Here is a 26,749-nt window from a genome sequence, read left to right on the forward strand (position 1 = left end):
CAGGGGGCATTCAGTACAAGGGAGAGAGACAGGGGGGACAGTCAGTGCAAGGGAGAGAGACAGGGGGACAATCAGTACAGGGGAGAGAGACAGGGGGACAATCAGTACAGGGGAGAGAGACAGGGGGACAATCAGTACAGGGGAGAGAGACAGGGGGCATTCAGTGCAAGGGAGAGAGACAGGGGGGACAGTCAGTGCAAGGGAGAGAGACAGGGGGACAGTCAGTGCAAGGGAGAGAGACAGGGGGACAGTCAGTGCAAGGGAGAGAGATAGGGGGGACAGTCAGTGCAAGGGAGAGAGACAGGGGGACAGTCAGTGCAAGGGAGAGAGACAGGGGGACAGTCAGTGCAAGGGAGAGAGACAGGGGGACAGTCAGTGCAAGGGAGAGAGACAGGGGGACAGTCAGTGCAAGGGAGAGAGACAGGGGGACAGTCAGTGCAAGGGAGAGAGACAGGGGGCATTCAGTACAAGGGAGAGAGACAGGGGGACAGTCAGTGCAAGGGAGAGAGACAGGGGGGACAGTCAGTGCAAGGGAGAGAGACAGGGGGCATTCAGTACAAGGGAGAGAGACAGGGGGGACAGTCAGTGCAAGGGAGAGAGACAGGGGGACAATCAGTACAGGGGAGAGAGAGAGGGGGACAATCAGTACAGGGGAGAGAGACAGGGGGACAATCAGTACAGGGGAGAGAGACAGGGGGCATTCAGTGCAAGGGAGAGAGACAGGGGGGACAGTCAGTGCAAGGGAGAGAGACAGGGGGACAGTCAGTACAAGGGAGAGAGACAGGGGGACAGTCAGTACAAGGGAGAGAGACAGGGGGCATTCAGTACAAGGGACAGAGACAGGGGGCAGTTAGTAAAAGGGAGAGAGATAGGGGGCAGTTAGTAAAAGGGAGAGAGACAGGGGGACAGTCAGTGCAAGGGAGAGAGACAGGGGGACAGTCAGTGCAAGGGAGAGAGACAGGGGGACAGTCAGTGCAAGGGAGAGAGACACGGGGCATCCAGTACAAGGGAGAGAGACAGGGGGCATTCAGTACAAGAGACAGAAAAGGAGGACAGTCAGTGCAAGGGACAGAGGCAGGGGGACAGTCAGTGCAAGGGAGAGAGACAGGGGGGCATTTAGTACAAGGGAGAGAGACAGGGGGACAGTCAGTGCAAGAGACAGAAAAAGAAGGACAGTCAGTGCAAGGGAGAGAGACAGAAAAAGGACAGTCAGTGCAAGGGAGAGAGACAGGGGACAGTCAGTGCAAGGGACAGAGGCAGGGGGACAGTCAGTGCAAGGGACAGAGAAGCAAGGTGGAAGATGAGGGTGACAGGCAGAGCACAAGGTATAGAGAAGGGACAATGTGCACATAGTGCTAAGTCTTAGGGAGGGTTGAGTTGGTTGCAAAATGTTATCAAGGTGTTGCATTCTGGTGCAGACAGGAAAAGAAGTATTTTACAGCATATGGAAAGAGGGAGCAGAGTAAATTGCAGGAGGTCTAGCAAGGGGCACAAGGAGGAAGTAACAAAGTGGGTCCCCGTATTTAACTACTACCCACATTGCTTCCAGTGAGGTTTCTACAAAAGCTAAAACCACCGGTGAACCATGTGGAATGCACTTATAGAAACTAGGTCAGAGTCTGACTTCAATTGTCAAAGTTATGGAACGAGGGACTGGAATTGTTCCTAGACAGCTTTCTATGTAATTTTCACTCTGTGTTAACTCTGTGACCTATATACATCTTGTACCTTTCACCCAGTATGTAATCACATGGACCCGTGTCACTGATGCAATGCTTCACACATTGTGCTTTCTCAGCCTGCCTCTGTGTTTATATAAAATCTATCTTCCACCATCATTCTCTCATTTACTCTTTGCAGTCTTCGTAAAGGTGTCACAATGCTGCGAAGCTGTGCCAAGCTAATCCGTGGGGGTGTTGCCTTATGTAACCATCCTACTATTCTACAAACGAACAGCCGTGTTCCTCGTCATTTCTCGGTGAGTCCCAATGTGAGGTGTCCTGTCTATGAGGGTCACACGTCCCCAAATAACCAGTCACTATTATTCCTTTTTTAGATCTCTCGCCCTCATAATGCTAGCGAATTCAGAGATTATGGTTTACCCAATGCTTCATGGAGCCAGAAACTACAGGATTTGTTCAATAACTTCCAGGAACTGAGTAAAAAAGGCAGTTGGAAGAGGATCCCTTCTTACAACAGTACTGTTCATCACATGGGAGGTATGGAATGGAATGTGTAAAAATCAGGAGGGGGGTGTTATCCTGGCCTTTTAATGCCATGCCAGAATGTGCACACATGTATCATTTGGAAGAGGTCAGACTGTTAATATAGAATTTAGCTAGCTCAGGACATGTATAATCTGCACTGCTGACATAATAGAAATATATGATTAATACCTGCTCCCAAGTATTATATACAGTCATAGAAAAATGCAAAACTAAGTTTTGTTTTTGATACACAGTTCACTACAAAATCTGTGTTACTGGAGCTACAAATTGACATATGTCATTCTTAGATTGGAAGCACCCTGTAGTGAATGTGGTGAACGTAGCCACCAGAGAGGGGGGTGGGGGGGGGGGGGGGAGGGGAGAGAGGGGGAAAGACCATCAGGCTGCCTCAGTGTTTGAGAGAGCCTGAGGAGAGAGGAGGTTTTTAGTCACAAATTAAAACATAAATTACATACGGTATAAGGTGGAGTATCTTCTTGTTCAAACAAAATATAATTAAATTCCTAGAGGTAAAGCAGAATAAAAACACATAATAGTGCAATATGTCTGAATAATATTGATATATAAAGAAACCGAATGGAGTATTACTCACAAAATAAGAGCCTGTATATAAGGCTTAATATTCCAGCGTTGTGGAAAATCAGGTTCCCACTGCCTTCTTTATGCTGCTTAGTGTAGGTGTGGAAGGATCCAATTTCCTCTCCAAGGTAAGTATAAAGTGCTTTAATGATAAATTTGCGCAAGCAGAGTAAAATATAAATAAAAACAGACCTTATTTTAAAGGTAAGTAGTAATAAAGTCTTCAGATCTAGCAAAACGCGTTTCGCCTCCAAATAGAGGCTTCCTCAGTTGCTGTAAGTCTTCTTCTGTAACTGTCCGTTTTTATGCCGTTCATAATTCGCGCCCTTTCCTTTCTGTGGCTTGTCGTGATGATTACTTCCGCTTTCGGCTCTTGCGTTCCATCAGTGGAACGCATGGTTTCTTCTATGGGCGGTTTTGAATAGCATTTCCGGATTCGGCATTTGCGTTCCAGCAGTGGAACGCAAGTGCTACGATTTCGTTTTTCGATCGGATTTCCCACTTCTCAATTGTCCATATAGTGAAAAGTATAGTCCTTTGGAATTAAACTTAGAGATACCCGAAAGGGTTGCCAGTAAAGTAATGTTGCATACATAGAAAAAGAAAAGGGAATGAAAAAACACTTTTATGTGAAATCTAATAGAAATAGCATATCCAATTGGTCTTAAAAATGGTGCAGAATGAAAATAAAAAAATATATAATTGAATATAATAAAAAATAGTGATAAGATTCTGGCAAAGACTGATTATGATCTTTATAAAACTTCTACCCAAATATATCAAAAAAGATTAAACTCCCAAGTAATTAGTCTAGAACATCAAAATAGGTGGATCTGTACAAATAAATATAAAGGGCATATAGGGATTGTATCAGCTTATGGGTATATAGGAAGAAAAGGAGAAGTATTTTAAAAGGAATTATTTAAAAAATCGTAGATGTTGTAGAACCAGTATATCTCCTAAATGGTCTGATAAATAAATACAAGATAAATAAAATTTATATGTTTAAAAAAAAAAATGAAATTAGATGTAAAAATAGTGATTAAAAGAAGGGACTATTTTAAAAGTGGCAGACTTCAAAATCTGCGTTTAAGCCGTATGGGATTAATGTTTTAAAATTATATATAAAGCGCATTTCTTCCTTTCCCAAAGCTTTAATATAATTCCCTCCTCTCCAATCTCGTTTTACAGATTTTCTGGGTTCTGATTGTGAGTGGTTTTAAAATGAAGGGATACGCTGTGTGTTTCTAGGCCATTTCTAATGTTGCGGATGTGCTCAGCGATTCTGACCTTTAGGGGTCTGATAGTTCTCCCTACATAAATTAAATTGCAAGGGCATTTTAAAATGTATACAATGCCTTTGGAATGGCAAGTCAGGTGGTCTTTAATTTTATATGGTTTGTGAATAATCTGTTCCAAATTCTCCAAATGTCTTTTTGTGCTTTTTGTTGTTCTACACGGTAGACATGTACCACAACCATAAAATCCCTTTAAATCTTGAATAAAATGCTTGGGTTTTTGTGTAGTTAAATGGTTTTTAACAAAAATGTCTTTAAAATTTCTTGCTCCTCTATACGTAATTTTAGGATTGGGAGGTAGAATTTTATTTAAAATAGGGTCATCTTTTAGTAGATGCCAGTATTTCTTTATAGTCTTATTTATACGTTTATTTTGTGCATTGTAATTGCAAATAAAGGAGATTTCATTAGTTCCTACTGTTTGTTTCTTTTGTTTATACTGGATAAGATTATTTCTTTTTAATTTTTCTACTTCCTTTATCTCTTGATTTAAAACTGCTTCATTGTATCCCTTTTCCATAAATTGATATTTAATGTAATTTGCCTGTTCTAAATAGTCTTTATCTAATTTACAATTTCGTCGAATCCTCGAGAATTGGCTCTTGGGTGCATTCTGGAGCCAAGGTTTGTGGTGGCAACTATTTATGTCAATATAACTATTGGCATCCACTGATTTAAAATGGTTTCTAGTGATTATTTTGGAGTCCTGGATAGAAATGTCGAGATCTAAAAAATGAATATTAGATTCACTATAAGAACTTATCCCTACAGGGGACTAGCAACTAAACATACAATATATATCTAGTTCAAATATACATTGAATTAAAGAAGCAGTACTCTGACCTGACTTGTGATGGAGCAGCAAAGAAAGAGGAAGTGATATGGATGTACTCCTGCTTATATAGACTCTGACTGTACTCTGATTGGTTCTTTATTTCAACTGTTTTTTTCTTTGCTGATATGGAGTTAGTAAAGAAAGCTTATGCAAAATATGAAGCATTCTGTCATTATTAAAATTAAGATTATTAGCACACTGCGCTAGCATAATCTTTAATTTCACTGCTAACAGCAAATAATGTGATCTTCCCTTGGCATTGCTATGTTGACCATCCATGCTTAGTGAGCCTAGCAATCCACAACAGCAAATGGACACTGTAGCGGAATGTATTAAGCCTGTCCTGTAACATGCCTATGTGACTGTATTTGTTTTATTGTATTCGTGTATATCTGTATAATTTCGTATGTGGGTTCGGTAGCTTCATGGGAATGAAACTACCGAACCATCAGACCACCCCAGTGAGAAGTGTGCGCCTCGTTAGGCATTCACACTTCTCGCAAACCGCAGCTTAATATGTAATTGTTAATGCCTGGGTGGCCGCTGTTCGGTGTACGAACACCGCTGAGACCTCCAGAGCTCCGTAACTACCGAACGGAGAGACCTAACGAACTCCCATTCGGTAGAAACAAAGTACCGAACAAGGGAACTCTAATACAGTTGAATTTAGGTATGGATGGCAAGGATTACTATATGTTTTTACTGCCGAACAGAGACCGACCGCAGGGCCCAAACACATGGAACCCTTTTTGGATACCACCTCGTGTGCGGTTGGTCAAACTTCACCCTCCATCTAACTCCCGAACCCTTGGTCCGATCTGGGTGAATTTTGGATATATTCTAAACCCAGACCAGGGCTACCTGGCGGTACCCTAAGATTTATGCTATGTACTAGTTTAGGGGTACATCCAGGTTTGGGGTAAATGTACAGTATAGTTAAGGGGATTATGAGTCACTCTGAGGGGAGGAGATGTGTGGGAGGTAACGGTTATATTATTGGTTACTGTCCTAATTACTGTGAATCCCTCCCTTGTATGGGAGAATGCTTTATAAGGAGACTGTGTGGATTAAAAGTCAGTTCTGTTCCTGATGCTGTGTGTCGTCCAGTTATTGGGAGTGCTGTTGGGATATTATTGGATTGTTACTACTCTATGGATTTATAATACTTGTTCCTGAGCCTCACTGGGATCTATAGTGGAGTTAACCTGTGAAATTTCAGGCCTCCGCTACAGACACTCTAAGCACCAAAACAATTTTTGCTCAATTAAGCCGTTTGGTGTATAGATCATGTCCCAACAGGACACGGCTGAAATCTCTGTCATTTAAAGCGTCACTTTCATGCCGAACTTACCTTTCACCAGTTGCTTTCATCTTCTCTTCCTCTATCAGAATCTATTCTTCTTTTCTTCCTATCTGATCTAGTTTTCTGTAAAACAAAAGGCAAAGTCAGGACTATTTTGTCTTATGTATTTTTCCTACGCTTGATCAGCTTTACCAAAGGGGGAGCTAAAGTCTGCTCCATTTCCTGTGGTCAAAGGAATTTTCCCACAAGTCAACCTCCTCCGATTTCTTGCTTTGATTCATTCACCGTCCAAACATCCTGTCATATAGACAGGGCGTCGGCGAATTCACTTTTGTCCGAAGAGAACGAGTATAGTTTGTCTATTCGTGTTAGGATGAAATTTGTGCATTTTGTTCGCTTTGAAATTTCATTTGAATGAATGAAATTCCGATCCTATTCGTGCCGTGACTGCATCTGCAGCCGCTTAGTATATAATCCCCTGATTCCCACCGTATTAGGGAGCTATCTACTAAGGCTGAAAGATCAAAATTGGTCTTTCAGCCAAACTTACTAATACTAAGTAAAAATTAGAGTGAAAAAGAGTGAAATCACTTTGCTAGGTAGCCCTAACCACACCTCCCTTTGCTATTATTTACACAACCTCTATGACAAAAAAGTTTAATCTTGAATTCCATTTTACAGCACAGTGTGTTTACTTTAGATTTTGTATGACTTGCTCTGTTAATTGAACTTTAATTGCACATAGGAGACTGCTACAAGTAAGCTTTAGTAGATAATTAACTGAGGGACAAGAACATCTAAAGTAAACACACTGGTAAATAGGGTACATTTAAAAATTAGACTTTTTTTTCCAGTAAGTGTGTAGGGAGGCCACAATTAGGGACAGAAGAGGCCTTCATTAACTTAAGAGACTACAGGGGCATTGTGCATACCCCAAAACAACTTCATTAAGCTAAAGTTGTTTTGGTGCTTAGTGCAACTTTAACTCTGACATATGTATATGCTACTGGGTGTTATTACATGCACATTCTATGTACTGATGTGGCTTTATCATTCCGGGGCAGAAGTTCCACCATCTGAGAAGAGGGAGAGACGTCTGTTTACCAGGAACCTTGACAAGGATGGAGTTGGCTTTGAGTATACCATGTTCTACAACAAGGCTGAGAAAAGGACAGTTTGCCTCTTTCAGTCAGGACCCTATCTAGAGGGACCCCCGGGGTAAGTGATATACTTTACAAAGTGAAAATTAGCACACTATAAATTAATCAGAAATTTGGAACACTGGGCAGGAAGTTTTTATTGTTTTATCCCTGACGCAGGCAAGCAGCAGGGCTGCCTTGAAGGAGTTGGTGCAGGGGCTGTAGAATTGAGGTCTACATCAGCTGAATTACCTTCTCATGACCCGGTATTCTCTAGTTAATATGAGTGCAATCTGCCAGGTTTCCCAGCATGCACTCTGACTGAGTGTTGGGACCGCGGCAGCAGAGGGAAGGAAAGCGTTTCAGCAGTGGGATATACAGGATTTACAGCAGGTCGTGAGTACAGAGGGAAGGCATGGGATCAAAGCTCCCACAATTCCCATTGCTGCGTGTGCAGCCAACATCTATACTAGCAGTATATTAACAGGTATAGCCTTACTGTCTCATGCACACCCAATGCAATATTTCTCAATTTATTTGTTTCTAGCTTAAGTTACACACACTCACATCCCATACAACCAGCACACACCACACAGACACTCACATCCCATACAACCAGCACATACCACACACACTCACATCCAATACAGTCAGCACACACCACACAGACACTCACATCCCATGCAACCAGCACACATTACACAGACACTCACATCCCATACAGCCAACACACAACACACAGACACTCACATGTAATACAGCCAGCAAACACCACATACATATTACATACAGCTAGCCCACACCACACACATTACATACAGCCAGCACACACACCACACATACACACGTTACATTCAGCCCTATACACACTACATATAGCTGGCACACACCCCACACACAGCCAGCACACACCCCAAACACATTACACAAAGCTAGCACACACCACACACAATGCATACAGCCAGCACACACAAACGCATTACATACAGCCAGCACACACAAACACATTACATAGTATTAGCACAAACCCCACATACATACATTACATACAGCCAGCACAAACCACGCTCAGAGGCGGCTCTCTAATTAGGCCATTTACGTGGCTACCTAACTTGCCTTATGAGAGACTGATGTGGAGAGTGCCCATCATCTCTGGTCTGCAGCTCCGACAGGTGCAGAGCTGCAGGCCAAGTGCTAAGTGTCTAGCTATCTCAGCCAATCAGAGCATTGCTGAAGGTTACCACAGCAACGCTCTGACTGAAGCTCGCAGGACATTTACAAATGGTCTGCAGCTCTGCTCCCAGCGGAGCCGCAGACCGGATATCACGGCCACCAGGGAATTTACAGCTGTAAAAATTTTTTTTTTTTAAAGTACTTAAATGTGGGAAGGCTGGTTTCACCAACACACACTACTACCCCACCAATGTCAACCTCCCACACAGTGCTCCTCATACTGTCACCCACCCCAACACTGTCTCCTTCCCACACTCTGTCCATCCACACTGTCAGCCTCCCACACACTGCCCCTCACAATGTCACCCCACATACACATTGCCCCTCCACAGTGTCACTCCATGCACTGCTCCTCCACAATGTCACCCCACACACACACACACTGCTCCCCCACGCTGTCACCCCACACACACACTGCTCCCCCACGCTGTCACCCCCCACACACACACTGCTCCCCCACGCTGTCACCCCTCCACAGTGTCACCCCACACACTGCCCCTCCACAATGTCACCCCACACACACACTGCCCCTCACAATGTCACCCCACACACACACTGCCCCTCACAATGTCACCCCCCACACACACTGTCCCTCCACAATGTCACCCCCACATACACTGTCCCTCCACAATGTCACCCCCACATACACTGCCCCTCCACAATGTCACCCCCACACACACTGCCCCTCCACAATGTCACCCCACACACACTACCCCTCCACAATGTCACCCTACACACACTGCTCCCCCACGCTGTAATACACACACACACACACACACACACACACACACACACACACACACTGCCTTTCCACAATGTCACCCCCACACACACTCCTCCCCCATGCTGTAATCCCCACACACACTGTCAATCTTCCACACACTGTCACCCCCCACAATGTCACCCTGCCACACACAGAGCTCCCCCCCCCCCCACACACACACAGTCACCTCCCACACTATTGACCATTATAGAATTAGAGAATTTTTCCAAAATAGTTATTTTTTACTCCATGTTTTAATTCAGATTAAATTTGAGAAAAAAAAATCAGAGCTTAGCAAATAGCCGTCAATGCCCAGGGCTTTTGGCAGGGAGCCCAATTTTTCTTTTGTTATAATATTTTGTGTCAGGACACGTAGCTTGTCATGATGGACAAGAAGATTGGACTACTGCTTTAGTCCGTTGGACAAGTAGATTTTAAAATATTTGACACCCCTAAAATTAATACATTACTGAAGATAAATATTAAATACTTAGTAAATCAAAAATCTAGTAGTCTACGCAGACATTATATGAGGACCAAAACTGGACATAGATGCTGTTTTTCATGTACTGTAGTCGAGGGTAAAACATACTTAATTCCTTGCTTAGAACCATTCCAGCCTGTCTGCAGTACTCCTCTGTACACAAAAATCAGTCATTGTTCTGTGTTCCCATTATTTCTACAAATAACCAATGCCTCTTACATTAGTGATCTGTGTAAAGAGCTCATGTTGGGCAAAATTCTAAAATTGGAGCAATTACCATGGAAACCAATTGAATGTTCCTACTTCAAGAACTGAGCTCCACAATTGATTTTTACAATTTCTAATGAGTAGCTTGAACATAAGTGTTCGGAAATAGGTGTAGAGACATCCTAAGGACATGAACTACACATTTCAAAACTATTTATAGAGACAATAGGTAGGTCTGCATTATTGAAAGTCATCAAAATAATAGACAGCAAATCATGTATTCGGTTTAAATATCTGTTCTGGAAGGTTTGGTTTTCTCAAGAATTGCTTGTTAAACAGAACCCTCAATTTATCCCCCTCCTATAATTCATGCCACTGGCCTATTTTCACTTTATATATTGGGGCGGACGTACAATTTAAAAAAAATATTTTTTGTCAATCTCTTTTTATTGTGGCAGAGTTATAATATACAGTGCATGCAGTTATGTTAGGCCTAGGATCCAGATGGCATAACAGTTCACCAAAATGCTGAGTACCTCATTTTATATTGAGAGGACAATGAAATCTTCTCAAAGGCAAGATAGTTAACATCAAAATGATAAACATTAAAGGGACACTATAGTCACCTGAACAACTTTAGCTTAATGAAGCAGTTTTGGTGTATAGAACATGCCCCTGCAGCCTCACTGCTCAATCCTCTGCCATTTAGGAGTTAGATCCCTTTGTTTATGAACCCTAGTCACACCTCCCTGCATGTGACTTGCACGGCCTTCGATAAACACTTCCTGTAAAGAGAGCCCTATTTAGGCTTTCTTTATTGCAAGTTCTGTTTAATTAAGATTTTCTTATCCCCTGCTATGTTAATAGCTTGCTAGACCCTGCAAGAGCCTCCTGTATGTGATTAAAGTTCAATTTAGAGATTGAGATACAATTATTTAAGGTAAATTACATCTGTTTGAAAGTGAAACCAGTTTTTTTTTTCATGCAGGCTCTGTCAATCATAGCCAGGGGAGGTGTGGCTAGGGCTGCATAAACAGAAACAAAGTGATTTAACTCATAAATGACAGTGAATTGAGCAGTGAAATTGCAAGGGAATGATCTATACACTAAAACTGCTTTATTTAGCTAAAGTAATTTAGGTGACTATAGTGTTCCTTTAAACGGATACTACAATAAAAAAAACAGAAAAGTGTATCTACACATTTCAAGGAAATAGTTGAATTATATCTTGTGTTGTGATTATGACCTGCCGTATGCCTGAAGGCATGTTATTGTGTAGAAGTAAAATGGTTAAGAGGCAGATATAGCTCTATTCATAACACACACAGTAGTCTGTCTGGTTGTGCCTGATACTTATAAGAACATAAAATAAACTATGGAGAGGATGCACTATTACTGGTCAATATCTTATTACATGGGGATAAACATAAAAAAAAGCATATGCATTATATTCACAATGGAACAATGTTGATACTATAAGCCTAGTTTACCATAACAAAGTAGCTAAATAGGAGCTAGTGGGATTGGAGCTTAAGATAGGTCGCCAGTATGCAACAGGCCTGGCCTCGTTCCCCTCGATTCATGGCTTAGTGTTTTGAAACCCTAAACCACTAGTGAGAAACTCCTAATCTTAAAGTACCCCTATTCCATGGTGCAAAAGGGGGTATTATACTAACGGAACATAGCATAACTGTTGTGGCTGGGGACTGGGTTTCGGTGCAAGTCACCATCGCTCATTTGGAGAGGTGAGGCCTTCAAGGGAGCAAGTGCTTTAACAGGTGGAGGTGAGTGTAACATGTGGCCTATGTCACTGTGTGCCTATGTGGTAGATTGGGAAGGCTTACGATATCTAGGTCCCATCTCTCCGGTGGTTTGAGTATTGGGTGTTCTTGACAGTTATAGATGCACTCCACGCTTGGAGCCCTCCATCGGATGTCTGTCCACACACGCGGTAGGCCTCAGCTTCGAGTTTTTGCACCTGGTGTGAGAAATAAAGCCATCTACGTGTCCATTAGAATACCCTGCAGCCAGTTCCCACAGTCACAACAAGATTCGTTTGATAATGGTGAGATTAAAGTTGGATTGCCCAGAGCTGCTAGAAATGGTGCCTGCTCTGGTGTTTTATGTAATTGTATTTACTTGTTTATTTTATTCTTGACTGATCTCCAGAACAAGCTCTGAATATTGAAGGAGAATATATTATGAGTTATTCAGTAAATATTGAAGGAGGGGGCGGGATATGACTATCATGACGACTTGACGTGTTTCCTAAGAGCTCCTCTTCATTTCACCAATTATATCCAGTTGACAAACTATATTGCACTTTATCACGTACCAATCGAGGCACCCTGATGTCCAGCACCAACTGACCAGCTCAGGGTTGCTACCAGCGGTTGTCTGCAACAAATTGTGGTCTAAATTGCGTTGCGGCGGGTAAAGGCAGCTGATCTTCCCAAGCGTGCATACTTGTGGCATCATGGAGCCGAAGCCCTGCTCACTCCCCGTCCCACCATGGACTGGTGGGGGTGATCCCGGTCCACACCCCTAGGGCTCCTTACCCTGGCAGCCTGTGGTGTCACGGTCCACACTACAAACGCGATTGAGCACTCAAAATAGCGGAGGCCACGTACCGCTGGACTTGCCTGGAGGAGAAGTCCAGAGTTCTTTTGAAAATCTTTGAAAGATTTTGGCAGAGGCTGCCACAAAGGTACCTCCTACATGGCACATGTCCTTCTCCACCTTCACCACTTGTGCAGCCACCCCAAAATAAACCGGTTACCATAGGCCCAAAGGCAGTCTACCTTAAGCGGCAGAGACTGCAACGGAGGAGGGCAGCACACAGGCGCATGCCGAGGCTGGGCATCAGCAAGTCGGGACAGAGATCCCCCAGGCGAGCTGAAGCAGAACAGGCAGGGCAGCACCCGACACAAAGCCTGACCTACCATCTGGGTCTTCCCCTGACTGATTATGTGGCACTTAACATGCGGACACACCCCATTCTGTAGGACTATTACCTGCCCTTAGCGGGCATAAGCTGAAGGACTCTCAGGAGGTCTTAATTCCTCTCATCTCATGACAAGCTCGACAACGTCATTCGACAGCTCTCTTTTCAGGACTGTCAAAGCCAGGCTACTATTCTGGTCTCTGGGATGTAATTAACACTTGGATTACAGTTGTTTGGCATGTTTTATTTTCTTTTCTTTCTTGTGTTAAGCACATGTCTATTATATTTCCAATACCCAATTGCATTATGTCGTCAACGACTAAGCCATGTTCGCCTAGCTTGTTTATGTTATACAACAAAATGCTGTATTTTTGTCATTTCATGATTTGTCTCTACCTTCTAATTGCCATTTACTTACTCGTGAAGTGTCTATGTTCTCCTGTTTAAGCAGAGTAAATGGTGGGAACTGCACTCATTCCCAGTGGCCACGGGTGCTCCAGAGCAGGACCAGCAATCCCAGGATAATAGGTAGAGAAGAAAGACTCACAGGCACTCCGAATTGAAGCCGCAGGCAGTTTTATTGTAACAGAATGTAACGTAACGTTTCGATTGTAAAAAAAAAAAAAAAGACCTTTACGGTTGAAACGTTGCGTTATATTCTGCCTGCGGCTTGAATTCGGAGTGCCTGTGAGTCTTTCTTCTCTACCTATGTTCTCCTGTTTGTCATACCATGCACGATAAAAAATAAAGAACGTTAAAAAATAATTCAAATATTAAAGGAGTATATTTTAAACTCCTATGTAGTCACACCTTATCTGTTGTATCTATGTTTAATGATTAACCATATCAGTGTGTGAGAGAAGGCATAGACGTTTATAGTAATTATCACAATAAAGTGGAGTGCTTTTGAGTGACCCCTATGGTTGGAACGAATATATAACAATGCCAATCCTCCTGCTTTTTACTTTTTAACTTTATTTTATTTTTTTAATTTACATTTTTCATTTTTGATGTATCATACAGTTAATACATATAAAGTCATAGTTTTCACATATTTCAGTGGTGCTGGTAGGCATACCATATTGCAAGAAATGTGGCATAGATTGAAAAGCAAGGCATTGAAGTGCAACCGTCTAAACATGGATATCTTCCTTATTTCCTCCCCATTAATACTTCAGGTCAAATGAATGCACACTTCTGTACGCCCATACACCCATTCTCATGGTGGCAGGGGTATTGCACAACACATGAGATAACGTTCTCGGAGTAGAGTGACTTGTTGCAGATGATTATGTTGGCATGGACCGTGAAGGAACCACAAACCCATCCCTATGGGCAGCCGGGGTCTTCCCTGAAACAGCAATTTCCCCAGTTGACCCCACAGTTCAAAGCAATTGAGAAGAGGGAGAATGCCAGTCCTTAATAATTCTTCACCACATGTATATCATAAAACAAAAGAAAAAAAAACATATAGTGTAATATTGTTAAGAGCTCGTATAATGGATGAATAGTAGGCATCCTATTCACATATGAGACAGCTTTTAGTTGTTTGTACTTTCTTTCACAAATAGATTTAAATTTAATTGAAGAAGATCCCTGCACGCAGTTTTCAAACCGTTCTCGAGTGTTTATATACTGTTTAGCTGTTCATACAGTGGTTGCTTATTGCTAGCAGTTTTTCTGATCTACCAAGTATTGAAGTGTTTTCTGTTGTGATAAGTAGTGTTCTGTATTCCATATTGTTTTGATTAACCTTAGGCATTATTTGGGGAATCGGAAACTTGGAAACTAGTTCCTTGCCATTACAGTCCTTTATAACAAGGCATGTACACCTTGTAAAGCTTTCTGACTATACTCATTTATCTGTAGAGGTCATACAGTATGTACTAAAAAGCATGTTGCATTGCAGTATATCAAATATGCCCTCACACTAATTCCAATCATTGCTTCTTTTGCCAGGTTTACACATGGAGGCTGCATTGCGACGATCATTGATAGCACTGCTGGTGCAGGGGTTTTGTATAGTTATGGCCCCGTCATGACAGCCAATCTAAATATCAACTACCGCAAGTAAGTCTTAATGTAAACACTAGCTTCTAGAAATGTACTGCTGGTTATTACTTTGGCCGTGACCCGATCACTCCCTGTAACACAATTGATTTGTGTTTACACTGCTGCTCTTTAGTCAGAAAGTAACTGTGATGGACCGCCTGGCACCCCGACCGGGTACCTCCATCAATCGATGCTCACCGAGGACTCCAAGCACTCCACCAGACACCATCAGCACTGTAGTGGAACACCATAACCACCGTAAACCCCACGAGCCACCGCAGCTTGATTGGGTTCTCGCTGTCCTCCAACCACCCTGGACCCAAGACCAGGATCCAGCTTCCAGTGGGTAGACCTCTCCTAGTCCAGAGAGCGTAGCAGGAACAGCTCTTATAAGAGCTAGTGATTATACTCTGGGGAGTAGTGTGATTATAGCAATCCCCAGAGTGAATGTAGTTCTCCAATCCCCCAAACATGAGCCAAGACTTCATGAAGGAGTAAACAAATCTCTGTTTAATGGGAGCCACACTTGGCCTTATATGACCTCCATGCAAGGGGTACGCCCACATGGACCTGATGGTAGACTGATTTGCAACTTCACAGACCAATGACAATAAGGTTACAAGGCATGACACACAATCCTTCCGCTCTGCATGGGAGATAATTGGATCAGTAACTGTACTAATTTTAGTCCTATTATCTCCAAACACAGGAAAAAAACATAGTTTTTTCAAACACCCCAAAAGTACCCTAAAAATAGATAAAACCCCTACATACATACATCCCCTGATCTGGGTTCAGGAATTTCCTGGAAGTCTTATCTTTGACCGACCGTGCACATGGTCCTATGTCCGAAACAATTCCAGGGAATCAGGGCTAACGGTCAGTCTCTCTGTCTGGAGTACAAAAGTACATAACTCACATGAACAAAGCCTTTTTTCAAGTGCATTGGGCAAGGTATATTGCAGGGCCCATAGTCCTGAGGCAAGAATCGGGCCAGCCAGCCCCTCCAAGAACTTGTGATGAGGTTACTTTCGTCACAGTAACCCTATGAATTATCGTTACCTTGTATTGCTCAGTGCCAGCCACTGATTTAGATTGCTCTGTGTGAACCTGCCACAGCTGGCAAGATAGGTTGAGCAGCAGTTTGTCAAATTTTTTTAGAATCTGACACAATGTGGCCGCTCAGACAAATAAAGTAAAAATTTAGCAAAAAAAAAAAAAAATCTGCAGAGAGTTCGTCAAGCCCAGCATTATGTTTGTCGGCTCACCCTATAAGTTCTGTGAAAGTTTATGGCAGCACCGTGTGGCACGGGAGCCTCAAAAATGTGGATTACCCCCGCTGGTTCAGGGGTGGAGTTACAGGGCATCAGTCGGACGCTGTAAGGGCTCAGATTGAGACGAACTGGGAGATTGGCCAGCTCTCCCGTCCGCAGCTCGCACTAGGCCACGCTATTGTTTACGTAAGGCTCCAAGTGTACAGCTGCAAATAGAGTCGGAAATTGTTTAAAGTTGGACCAGTCCATGCCAGAATCTGGTAAGTCTCTTCCAAGCTCAAGAATATTAAAAAAAGAGAAGCCTAACTAAGCAATTTTGAAAGATGAGCGCCTGTCCGCCATGACTGTCAGGCCCTGACCCCCATTGTAATTGTTTTATTAAATATAAACTTTTAAAAACCAAGAAGAGAACATTTGATGACAGTTGTCATTTAAAATAACAGGCAAATCATCTATTATAATAATGTTTGTGTGTGTCTCTCTCTCTCTATCTCTCTCTCATTGGGGAGGCTGCAGCTGTCATGTATTAGTTCATCAATCCACCTCTTCTATCTGTCTCTCTACAGCCCCATACCCCTGGGACACACTGTGATAGTGGATAGTAAAGTGGAGAAAACTGAGGGTCGGAAGGTCTATGCCACTTGTCATATCCGAAGCCACGATGATAAAGTCATTCATACAGAGGCAACAGGTGAGGCTGGGACACAGAATGCAAATCTCTCTCTCACGGGGCGAAGGAAAAACTAACTAATTAGTGGTTTTAAACCATGTGCACCATCTTGTTACATAACCTGAACTAATTCCAGCCCATGCTGTACAGAAATCTTTCATTGTCAGTCTTGTAATTCCCGTCTTCTGTGTTTGTGTCAGTGACCTGATGCCCAGACATTTATTACATATGAGCAGTCGCCCTGCAAAGGATTCCCTGCATTGCACTTCCTTGTTGTATTTGCTTTTCCTTCCAGTGTCCTAAATGTGTTTTTTTTTGTTTTTTTTGTTTTGTTTTTTCAGCTTTGTTCATCAAGTTGAACCCATGAGACAACGAAGTTGGTGGATCCCCTAACAAACAAGGGGAACTGTTTGAGTAATTTTGGCTGTGGATGCATTATAGAAAAGAACTAACACCCAGCAGGTTTTACCCCACACGGGGTACAGCAGAAGGTGTGTCAGAGACAGTATTTTAATTGGCTGGACAATATAGTGATATATTAGTTAATAGCAGTGCTTATTCACACTGCAGGTTCCTGGAATCCTCAGCATTCTTATTTTAAGCAGCTCTGTGTTCCCTCTTCATAACACATTCAATAGCAATGAAATGTCTGAAAAGCAAGACCCATTGCAGATATTGTCACTCTTCACAGATGGCACACACCTGCGTTTGACTTGAGCCCTAGAATAACAATTTTATAATTTACTACCTCAAACAACGTTCTACTGATCAATCCTTACCTCCTTCCAAATTATGAGATTGATTGCTTGAAGCCGGTTTATTCTCTTAACTGGCTTAGCTTTACGTCTGTATCTGTCTAGCTATTCTCAAAAATCGGAGATACTTATTGGTCTATATAGTGTGTGCCAGGTCTGTCATTGTAGTAGCCACCTTGCGTTTTTTGTAAAAATATATATATAAAATTCATTAATTGGAAATCCGCCCCAATGCTCTACATCAGGGATGACCAAACGGTAGGTTACCTGATGTTGTAGAACTACAATTCCCATGATGCTTTTTGAATGCTTTAGGATGACAAAGTATCATTGAAGCTGTAGTTTTAAAATATCTGGGGACCTACCTTTTGGGCAATCATGCTCTTCATTGAGTCTACAATGTGCGTACACCTACAGTATTTATTTAACATAATTCTTACAGTATTTATGTCTTCCTTGTGCGGACACAGTATCTAAACGTTGGATTAGTGGGGTGTTTTCTTTTAATTTATATCCTGTATTTTTTTGTTTTAATTTCTTCCAAAATCTGTGTTCATCTTCCCATAAGCAGACACATCCTTGCTACACCTTGAATTTCATACAGGACATTACTTCAATCCCTGTAGTAGCAAGACAAGGGATTTAAACAAAACCTAAGCAGATTATTGTTAACCTGCTAAAGCTCTAGATTTTGTAATTTGCATAATTTTAGATTTGCTGGTGTGTGTTGGAGAAAATCTGGCCAAGTTAAATGCCTCTCTAATTTTATTCATATATATGTAATTATATTTAAAAGGACACTCTAAGCCTCATAAACACTTCAGCGTATTACACTGGTTATGATGTAAGGATTATTGGCGTGTGGTCCTGATTTTTGTCAAACAGTTTTACAGCAGTTTGTAGAAGAAAAAAAAAAAAAACAGGACTTCCCAGCGACCAAAGCCTGGCCACTCAACTGCTGCCAAAGGTTTTCTGAAAAAAACATACAATGCTCTATACACAGTATCAAACAAGTGCAATTAACGGAACAGAATATCATTACCATAATGCATTTGTTCAGAATTATATGGCAATGACAGGCTGCAGCCTCTGGGTCAAGGCAACCACATTGTTGCAACCACATTGTATCCTTAAATTGTCAATTATGTCCAAACATGTACAGATAACGAAGAAGTGATCTTACCAGCAGCAGAGGGCCCAGAGCATCTGGTGCTTTTTATGTCCAAACACTACAAAAACAAGGACCTATAATCAAACACACATTGCACCATCCCCACTACAATAAGATATAGTGGTTATGCTGCTTAGACTGTCCTAGTAATATATATTGACTGGAAATTTTGTAAGATGTTGCCCCTTTTTTGTGGGGGTCGAGTTATTTATCTCAATTAAATTTTAATAATGATTTGGTTAACATGCCCTATTTTATTGATCTAGAATAGCAGCACTAAGGATGATTTTTTTTTTTAATTCTTTATTTTTAGGTATGCAGGTAGGTACAACATTGCCTGTGTCGCCACAACAGCGTTAGCAGGCTCGTTTTGCATGTTTATATTAGTACAATAATGTGGCATGTTAGGTATGCATACATTTTTAATTTGAAGAAGAGAAAAAGAGAGAAAAAGGGTAACGATAACTTAAGTAAGCTCTGTAATTTCATTGTATCTCGTTTGGTACATGAATCCACGATTTGTATACAATGGTGTCTAGCGTATTCACCTGTTTCTTCCCTTCCCTCCCTCTTTTTTAAAGCAGCTATTGGTGTGTTAGTGTTGCCCTGGGGTCTGGGAGTAGGTAGGCGAAGTGTTGGTCGCTGTTACATTTTAGACTAGGAGGTGAGTCTGTGTTTGCGGCGGTAGCATAGTACCCGGGTGATGTAGAAGCCTCTAACCCATGAGGCAAAAATGGGGGGGGAGAGTTGCAAGCTTATAGCACCCTGTGCTGGTACGAGTAGAGAGATCTATCTTTAAGGGATGGGTTTTTGTTGCTATAGCAGCACTTAGTTGTCCACAATGTGGATATCGTTGGTAAATATGTATGGTTGTTCCTAAACTAGTGACAAAACTCGAAACTTATAAGTGAAGTAATAATAGGAATAAACGTAAACATAATCAGTGATTTTCATTCTGGGTATTAGAGTTTAGGTCAGAGCGTCCTGTTCTTTCCCTGGTACAAAGGGAGTGATTGCTGAAACGTCCCATTGATGGTTGGAGCTCGTTGATGGGGCTGCCTCGGCTATGCCCAGAGACTGGAGAAATGCTGGGCCCTCTGCGGGGCTTGTTGCTCGCAGGATCTTCCCGTCTTTACTGACTGTGAGGGATCTTGGGTAAGTCCACCGATAGGCGAGACCCGCATTTTGCAGTGCTTCGGTGATGGGTTTCATCGATTTCCTCCACGTTAGGGTGGGTCTGCTGAGGTCTTGAAAGAATGTGATGTTGTGGTTTTCAAATTGGAGTGGGGTTTTCCCTTTTAGTGCCGCTAGAGTTTCTGTTTGTCTGCGACTGTTTGGCAGCATAGGATCAAGTCTCTCGGAGCCGTGGTGGGCGCTTGTGCGGATTTCATAATGCGATATGCTCCGTCGAAGGCAAATTGTTTGGCAGCTTTCGTAGACAGAATGGTTGCGGTTAAACGCCGTATGAAGTGGGGAATTTCGTCCGGTGGGAGCGAGTCTGCTACCCCTCTGATTTTGATGTTGCGTAGCCTTCCTTTATCGTCCAGTTGATCCACTCTTGTGGATAATGAGGCATGCAGTGCTCTGAGTTGTTGGACAGAGTCGTTCAGGGTAGTCACCCCTTGATTGAGGTCCTGCACGTCCTCCTCGGTAGCTTGTACTCTGGCTGTCACTGCTTGCACTTCTGTCCTGACCAGATTAAGTTCGGCCGTGAACATGTTCTGGAAGTGCATGAGTAAGTTATGTATGTCTTGCTTTGTGGATGGAACCGTTCCATTTGCTATGGCTGGGGCTTCGGCTATTACTATTCCCGCTGTGGATGGCGGTGGGGTAGTTTCAGGATGTGTGGCGGCCATTCCTCTAGTTCGTGCTGGGGATGTCAGCATCTGGCCGATATCTTGCCCGTCTTTCGGGGTGGGTTGAGAGAGTTTTTTGCAAACCATGCAAAACCCTGTAGGGGTTAGAGGGCTGTCAACTGTGAGCCGGTTACCTCCTGTGTTCAGAAAGCCCCAATATGCCTCACTTGGATCCCGCAGGAATCCTGCGCTGTAGGCCCGTCGATTTTTGCCACTTGCGGGGAAAATGAATGGCATCTGCCTTTTCAGGACTGCTTCCCCTTGCCGATTATGGTATTTTTGTGTCGGTAGCACTACCGGTTCTGGAGTTAAATGTGGTTATTTCGGCGGCGTGCTCGGAGCTCCATAAGATGGTGTCTGGCTCGGTGTGCTGCTTGGCTCCGCCCCCCTAAACGGCAGGTTTAATGAAGATTAGTGCATATAGCAAACAGCAGAAACGTTTCGACCACCAGATGAGGTCTTTGTCAAAGCTAGCCAGCCAGCCTCAGGGCCGGATTTGCACCATGGATTGGTGTTTCAGAAGAGTTCAGATTCCTGGCTTTAACACAGTCCGCTATTTTGTCGATCAGGGCAGGGTACATTAAGGGAATACTATAGTGTCCGGAATACAAATGTGCCCTGACACTATAGGTCTAAATGCACCATTTAGCTCCCTGGCCTCCCCTTACCCCCGTTTAAAAGGTGATTTACTTTTCCCCAGAGCTGCATGGTTCTACTTGTGGCTGGGTCCGACTTAGCTCCGCCTCCTTAACCCCTTAAGGACCAAACTTCTTGAATAAAAGGGGATCATGACATGTCACACATGTCATGTGTTCTTAAGGGGTTAAATTTGATGATTTTAGCAAATCCAATACTTTGCCATAGGAAAGCATCAGAGGATTCTGTGCATGCGCAGCACAACACTGCACTGAACCAATCAGCATCCCCTCATACAGATGTATTGAATCAATGCATCTCTATGAGGAGTGTTCAGCATTGAACACTGAACTTCATGTGCAGCACTGACCCAGGAAGCACCTCTAGTGGCTCTAGAGGTGTTCATAGGCAGCAATGTAAACACTGCCTTTTCTCATTAAGCTGTAACTGTTCTGGTGACTATAGTGTCCCTTTAAATATGCAAGCAATGAGTTGCTTTTAGTTTGCAAATTCTATTACAAGCCATGTTCACACAGGCGATGCTGTTTTATGGAGCGTAGTAGACACTGATAAGGAATGGAAATGAGAAACTCCTACTAAAATAAACAGAGCTGCACATAGCTACATTCCGCTAATTCAGTCATGAATGTAGATTTTAGAAGTTGATTTTGGGAGTGAGAAAGTGCCTCCGTGTTGCTTTCTTTATGCGAAGATCATCTTCATTTCCTCCTTTCAACGTGTATTTCTAATACCAAGTGTCCTGAGCATTGGAACTGCCTCACCCCAGAGGCCGAGCAATAAAGTTTTTGCCCTACATGAGTATGTTCATTCTTTGTACAGAATTCCTCCCACACAGAAGTTTAGTTAGGTGGAAAAGTGGATATTCTCAATCAGAATGTACTGTGCAAAACACCTGATGTACCTAATCCTGCACTCAACCATGGCAGAGGTTAAACAGTTTGTCACATATAGCTGTCACTCATTAGAAAAAGTGGGTGTGAGTAGTTTCATACCAGGAAGGAGAACATCTACCGATAAGAAAACTAAATACCTTTTTTACCGGAAGGAATGTACAAACATAGGATAGCTGTTGAGCAGGATTGGTAGAAACGTATTCAGTGGAAGAGTTCAGGAATACACATGAAACATTTTCTTTTTTTAAATGGAAGCATTTATTCACTAAACTCACAATTTGCAGTGAATTGAAATTCAAAATTGAGGCTAAAATAGCAAAGTTGTGACATTAGCCAAATTGGAATTTTTTTCCAAATCAGCATTTTTTTTTACATAAATTTGCATGTCAGATTTTAAAGGGACACTATAGTCACCTGAACAACTTTAGCTTAGTGAAGCAGTTTTGGTGTATAGAACATGCCTGTGCAGCCTCACTGCTCAATCCTCTGCCATTTAGGAGTTAAATCCCTTTGTTTATGAACCCTAGTCACACCTCCCTGCATGTGACTTGCACAGCCTTCCATAAACACTTCCTGTAAAGAGAGCCCTAATTAGGCTTTCTGTATTGCAAGTTCTGTTTAATTAAGATTTTCTTATCCCCTGCTATGTTAATAGCTTGCTAGACCCTGCAAGAGCCTCCTGCATGTGATTAAAGTTCAATTTAGAGATTGAGATACGATTATTTAAGGTAAATTACATCTGTTTGAAAGTGAAACCAGTTTTTTTTTCATGCAGGCTCTGTCAATCATAGCCAGGGGAGGTGTGGCTAGGGCTGCATAAACAGAAACAAAGTGATTTAACTCATAAATGACAGTGAATTGAGCAGTGAAATTGCAGGGGAATGATCCTATACACTAAAACTGCTTTATTTAGCTAAAGTAATTTAGGTGGCTATAGTGTTCCTTTAATATGCATTTCTGGGATTAGTGAATAACCCTGAGAGAATATCAAGGTCTAAGTAGCCATTTGGTATTTTTATTTATATATATATATATATATATATCTCCACGCACACACACACACACACACACACACAATATTGTTCCCATAAGTTTATTTGTAATTGTCCTATTTATAGTTAAATCCCCTCTCATAATATTCTAAAGCGCTACAGAATCTGCAGGCAATATATAAATAGCAATAATAATAAAATAATAATACATAATAATATATTTATCAAACGTCCTTAGTGTGAAGAACAGGTGGGGAGCCATAGGTTAGATTTCAAATCCTCAATTCCTAAAATTACTGTGTGCTGTGGAGGAACAGTATGAATGCAGAGTGCGACAATAAGACTGTTACCTGTTTTTATGAGCTTGCATTCATCCTGACTTTTTCTCAGCGGTTGTTGCGGACCACGGCACGTTTCGTTTCCCAGAGCTGACAATCTGGCACATTGCTCTGCAGGGTGAAGTAGTTAACACGTGCCTGTGTATCCTTCCTTGTTCTCAGCTTGTCACAGGTGCCAACCTCGTGCCCGGGAATGTGCTCTGTATAGGAGACAGAACAGGAAATAGGAACCAATATCTGTGGTGAGCAAGTTTTGCATAGAGCCCGGCACAGAGCATTGTCTTCCAGAGTGCACATAGACATGGGCAGCCATCTAACCGTATTCTGCAGTCAACAAGTGGTTAACCCCCCCTTTGGAAAAGCACATGCTTACACGTGATGTACAAAGGTCTACGTGATCTTTTACAGACCCTGAACAGGGCTGTGCCACAATTATTAAAGTTTTACATTGTGGAACATATTACATAAGTATATATTAAAGAAATTGTCCAGGGTCTTTGTTTTGTAATAATCTAGTTTCATGTCTACTGAGGATCATTTATGCAAGTGGACAAAATAGAAAACAGACAAGAAAAATGTAAACTTTACACCAAGATACTCGCGCTGGAGAATTAGCCAAGTTGGAAAATTTTATTTTTCACCTCGGTTTACAGATTAAATATTGCACTCCCCGTGTTAATTCTCCACAATACTTGGTTTACTAGATAACCCTGGCACGTATAAAAAATTGAATGATGTTACTGGAGAGTCTATGGATTAAAGAGTGCACCTTATTGTCAGTCTGTTAATCCCTTAAGGACACATGACATGTCATGATTCACTTTTATTCCAGAAGTTTGGTCCTTAAGGGGTTAATAAACTTCACAGCTGGGTGACTGGAAGATTCGGGATGCAGTATGGCTTCAAGAAAAGTAAAGGCTGCACAGCGTACTGCACCCTCGATCTGTCATGAATACACTTCCATTCCTTAAATGAATTGACCCTTTTCCACGCAGCCTCTTAGCACTAAGTAATGGCGTCTCAAAAAAGGGATCCTTTACTCCATTAAACTGGAGGTCAGAAGGAACTTACAATAATGGGGTATAATGGGAGTCATTGCGAACAAGGAGCTTACGATCTAGGGATATAAAGCAGCATACAATGTAGATGCACAGAGAGAGATGCTGTCTAATTAGCTTGCTGTTGGATGGAATAATGATAGACCTTTTACCAAGGGCCTGTAATGTATAGTGTGACAGAGTATCCGCTCATTGTGCGGTCTGCTTTCAGATGTGAGCGCCTTTTACATTTGCACCTGGATATCCCTGCAATTTACAAACAGATTAATCATGGGCTTTTTGAAAGCATCACATTTGAAGTAGAGCCTCATTAATACATGGACTATACGTTACCAGGAGAGACCGAGTGGAGAAGCAGGGTCTATTCATATCACAGTATTATTAGAACTAGAAGGAATATTTCCCCAGCTCATTATCATTATAGACTGCCACCCAGCCATCATATAAATACACTGTAAGGGACAGCAAGAGACTGCCACCCAGCCATCATTTAAAGGCACTGTAAGGGATACCAAGAGACTGCCACCCAGCCATCATATAAAGACACTGTAAGGGACAGCAAGAGACTGCCGCCCAGCCATCATATAAAGACACTGCAAGAGACTGCCGCCCAGCCATCATATAAAGACACTGTAAGGGACAGCAAGAGACTGCCGCCCAGCCATCATATAAAGACACTGTAAGGGACAGCAAGAGACTGCCACCCAGCCATCATAATAAGACAGTGTAAGGGACAGGAAGAGACTGCCACCCAGTCATCATATAAAGACACTGTAAGGGACAGTAAGAGATTGCCACCCAGCCATCATATAGAAACTGCAAGAGACTGCCGCTCAGCCATCATATAAAGACACTGTAAGGGACAGCAAGAGGCTGCCGCTCAGCCATCATATAAAGACACAGCAAGAGACTGCCACCCAGCCATCATATAAAGACACTGTAAGGGACAGCAAGAGACTGCCACCCAGCCATCATATAAAGACACTGTAAGGGACAGCAAGAGACTGCCACCCAGCTATCATATAAAGACACTGTAAGGGACAGCAAGAGACTGACACCCAGCCATCATATAAAGGCACTGTAAGGGACAGCAAGAGACTGCCGTCCAGCCATCATATAAAGACACTGTAAGGGACAGCAAGAGACTGCCGCCCAGCTATCATATAAAGACACTGTAAGGGACAGCAAGAGACTGCCGCCAAGCTATCATATAAAGACACTGTAAGGGACAGCAAGAGACTGCCGCTCAGCCATCATATAAAGACACTGTAAGGGACAGCTAAAGACTGCCACCCAGCCATCATTTAAAGACAATGTAAGGAACAGCAAGAGACTGCCGTTCAGCCATCATATAAAGACACTGTAAGAGACTGCCACCCAGCCATCATATAAAGACACTGTAAGGGACAGCAAGAGACTGCCACCCAGCTATCATATAAAGACACTGTAAGGGACAGCAAGAGACTGCCGTCCAGCCATCATATAAAGACACTGCAAGGGACAGCAAGAGACTGCCGCCCAGCCATCATATAAAGACACTGCAAGGGACAGCAAGAGACTGCCGCCCAGCCATCATATAAAGACACTGTAAGGGACAGCAAGAAACTGCCGCCCAGCCATCATTTAAAGACACTGTAAGGAACAGCAGAGAGACTGCCGCCCAGCCATCATATAAAGACACTGCAAGAGACTGCCACCCAGCCATCACATGAAGGCACTGTAAGGGACAGCAAGAGACTGACACCCAGCCATCATATAAAGACACTGTAAGGGACAGCAAGAGACTGCCGTCCAGCCATCATATAAAGACACTGTAAGGGACAGCAAGAGACTGCCGCCTAGCCATCATATAAAGACACTGTAAGGGACAGCAAGAAACTGCCGCCCAGCCATCATATAAAGACACTGTAAGGGACAGCAAGAAACTGCCACCCAGCCATCATATAAAGACACTGTAAGGGACATCAAGAGACTGCCATCCAGCCATCATATAAAGACACTGTAGGAGACAGGAATAGAC

The 26,749-nt window shown here is 42.7% G+C and overlaps 1 protein-coding gene across 4 annotated transcripts in view; it reads left to right on the forward strand.

Moving 5' to 3' along the window:
- THEM4 (thioesterase superfamily member 4) overlaps positions 1–19,169 on the forward strand; it is a 66,511-nt gene extending 47,342 nt beyond the window's left edge. For all 4 annotated transcript variants that reach the window (XM_063440047.1, XM_063440050.1, XM_063440048.1 and 1 more), the window contains 6 exons: positions 1,861–1,978; positions 2,057–2,219; positions 7,308–7,461; positions 14,973–15,083; positions 16,906–17,030; positions 17,351–19,169. In XM_063440047.1, coding sequence (XP_063296117.1) covers positions 1,861–1,978; positions 2,057–2,219; positions 7,308–7,461; positions 14,973–15,083; positions 16,906–17,030; positions 17,351–17,376 — 697 coding nt within the window. In that variant the 3' untranslated portion in view covers positions 17,377–19,169. The remainder of the gene's footprint in view (positions 1–1,860; positions 1,979–2,056; positions 2,220–7,307; positions 7,462–14,972; positions 15,084–16,905; positions 17,031–17,350) is intronic.
- The last annotated feature ends 7,580 nt before the right edge of the window (positions 19,170–26,749 follow it).

This window comes from Pelobates fuscus, chromosome 13 (genome assembly GCF_036172605.1).
Source record: "Pelobates fuscus isolate aPelFus1 chromosome 13, aPelFus1.pri, whole genome shotgun sequence".
In the NCBI taxonomy this organism is placed as follows: domain Eukaryota; kingdom Metazoa; phylum Chordata; class Amphibia; order Anura; family Pelobatidae; genus Pelobates; species Pelobates fuscus.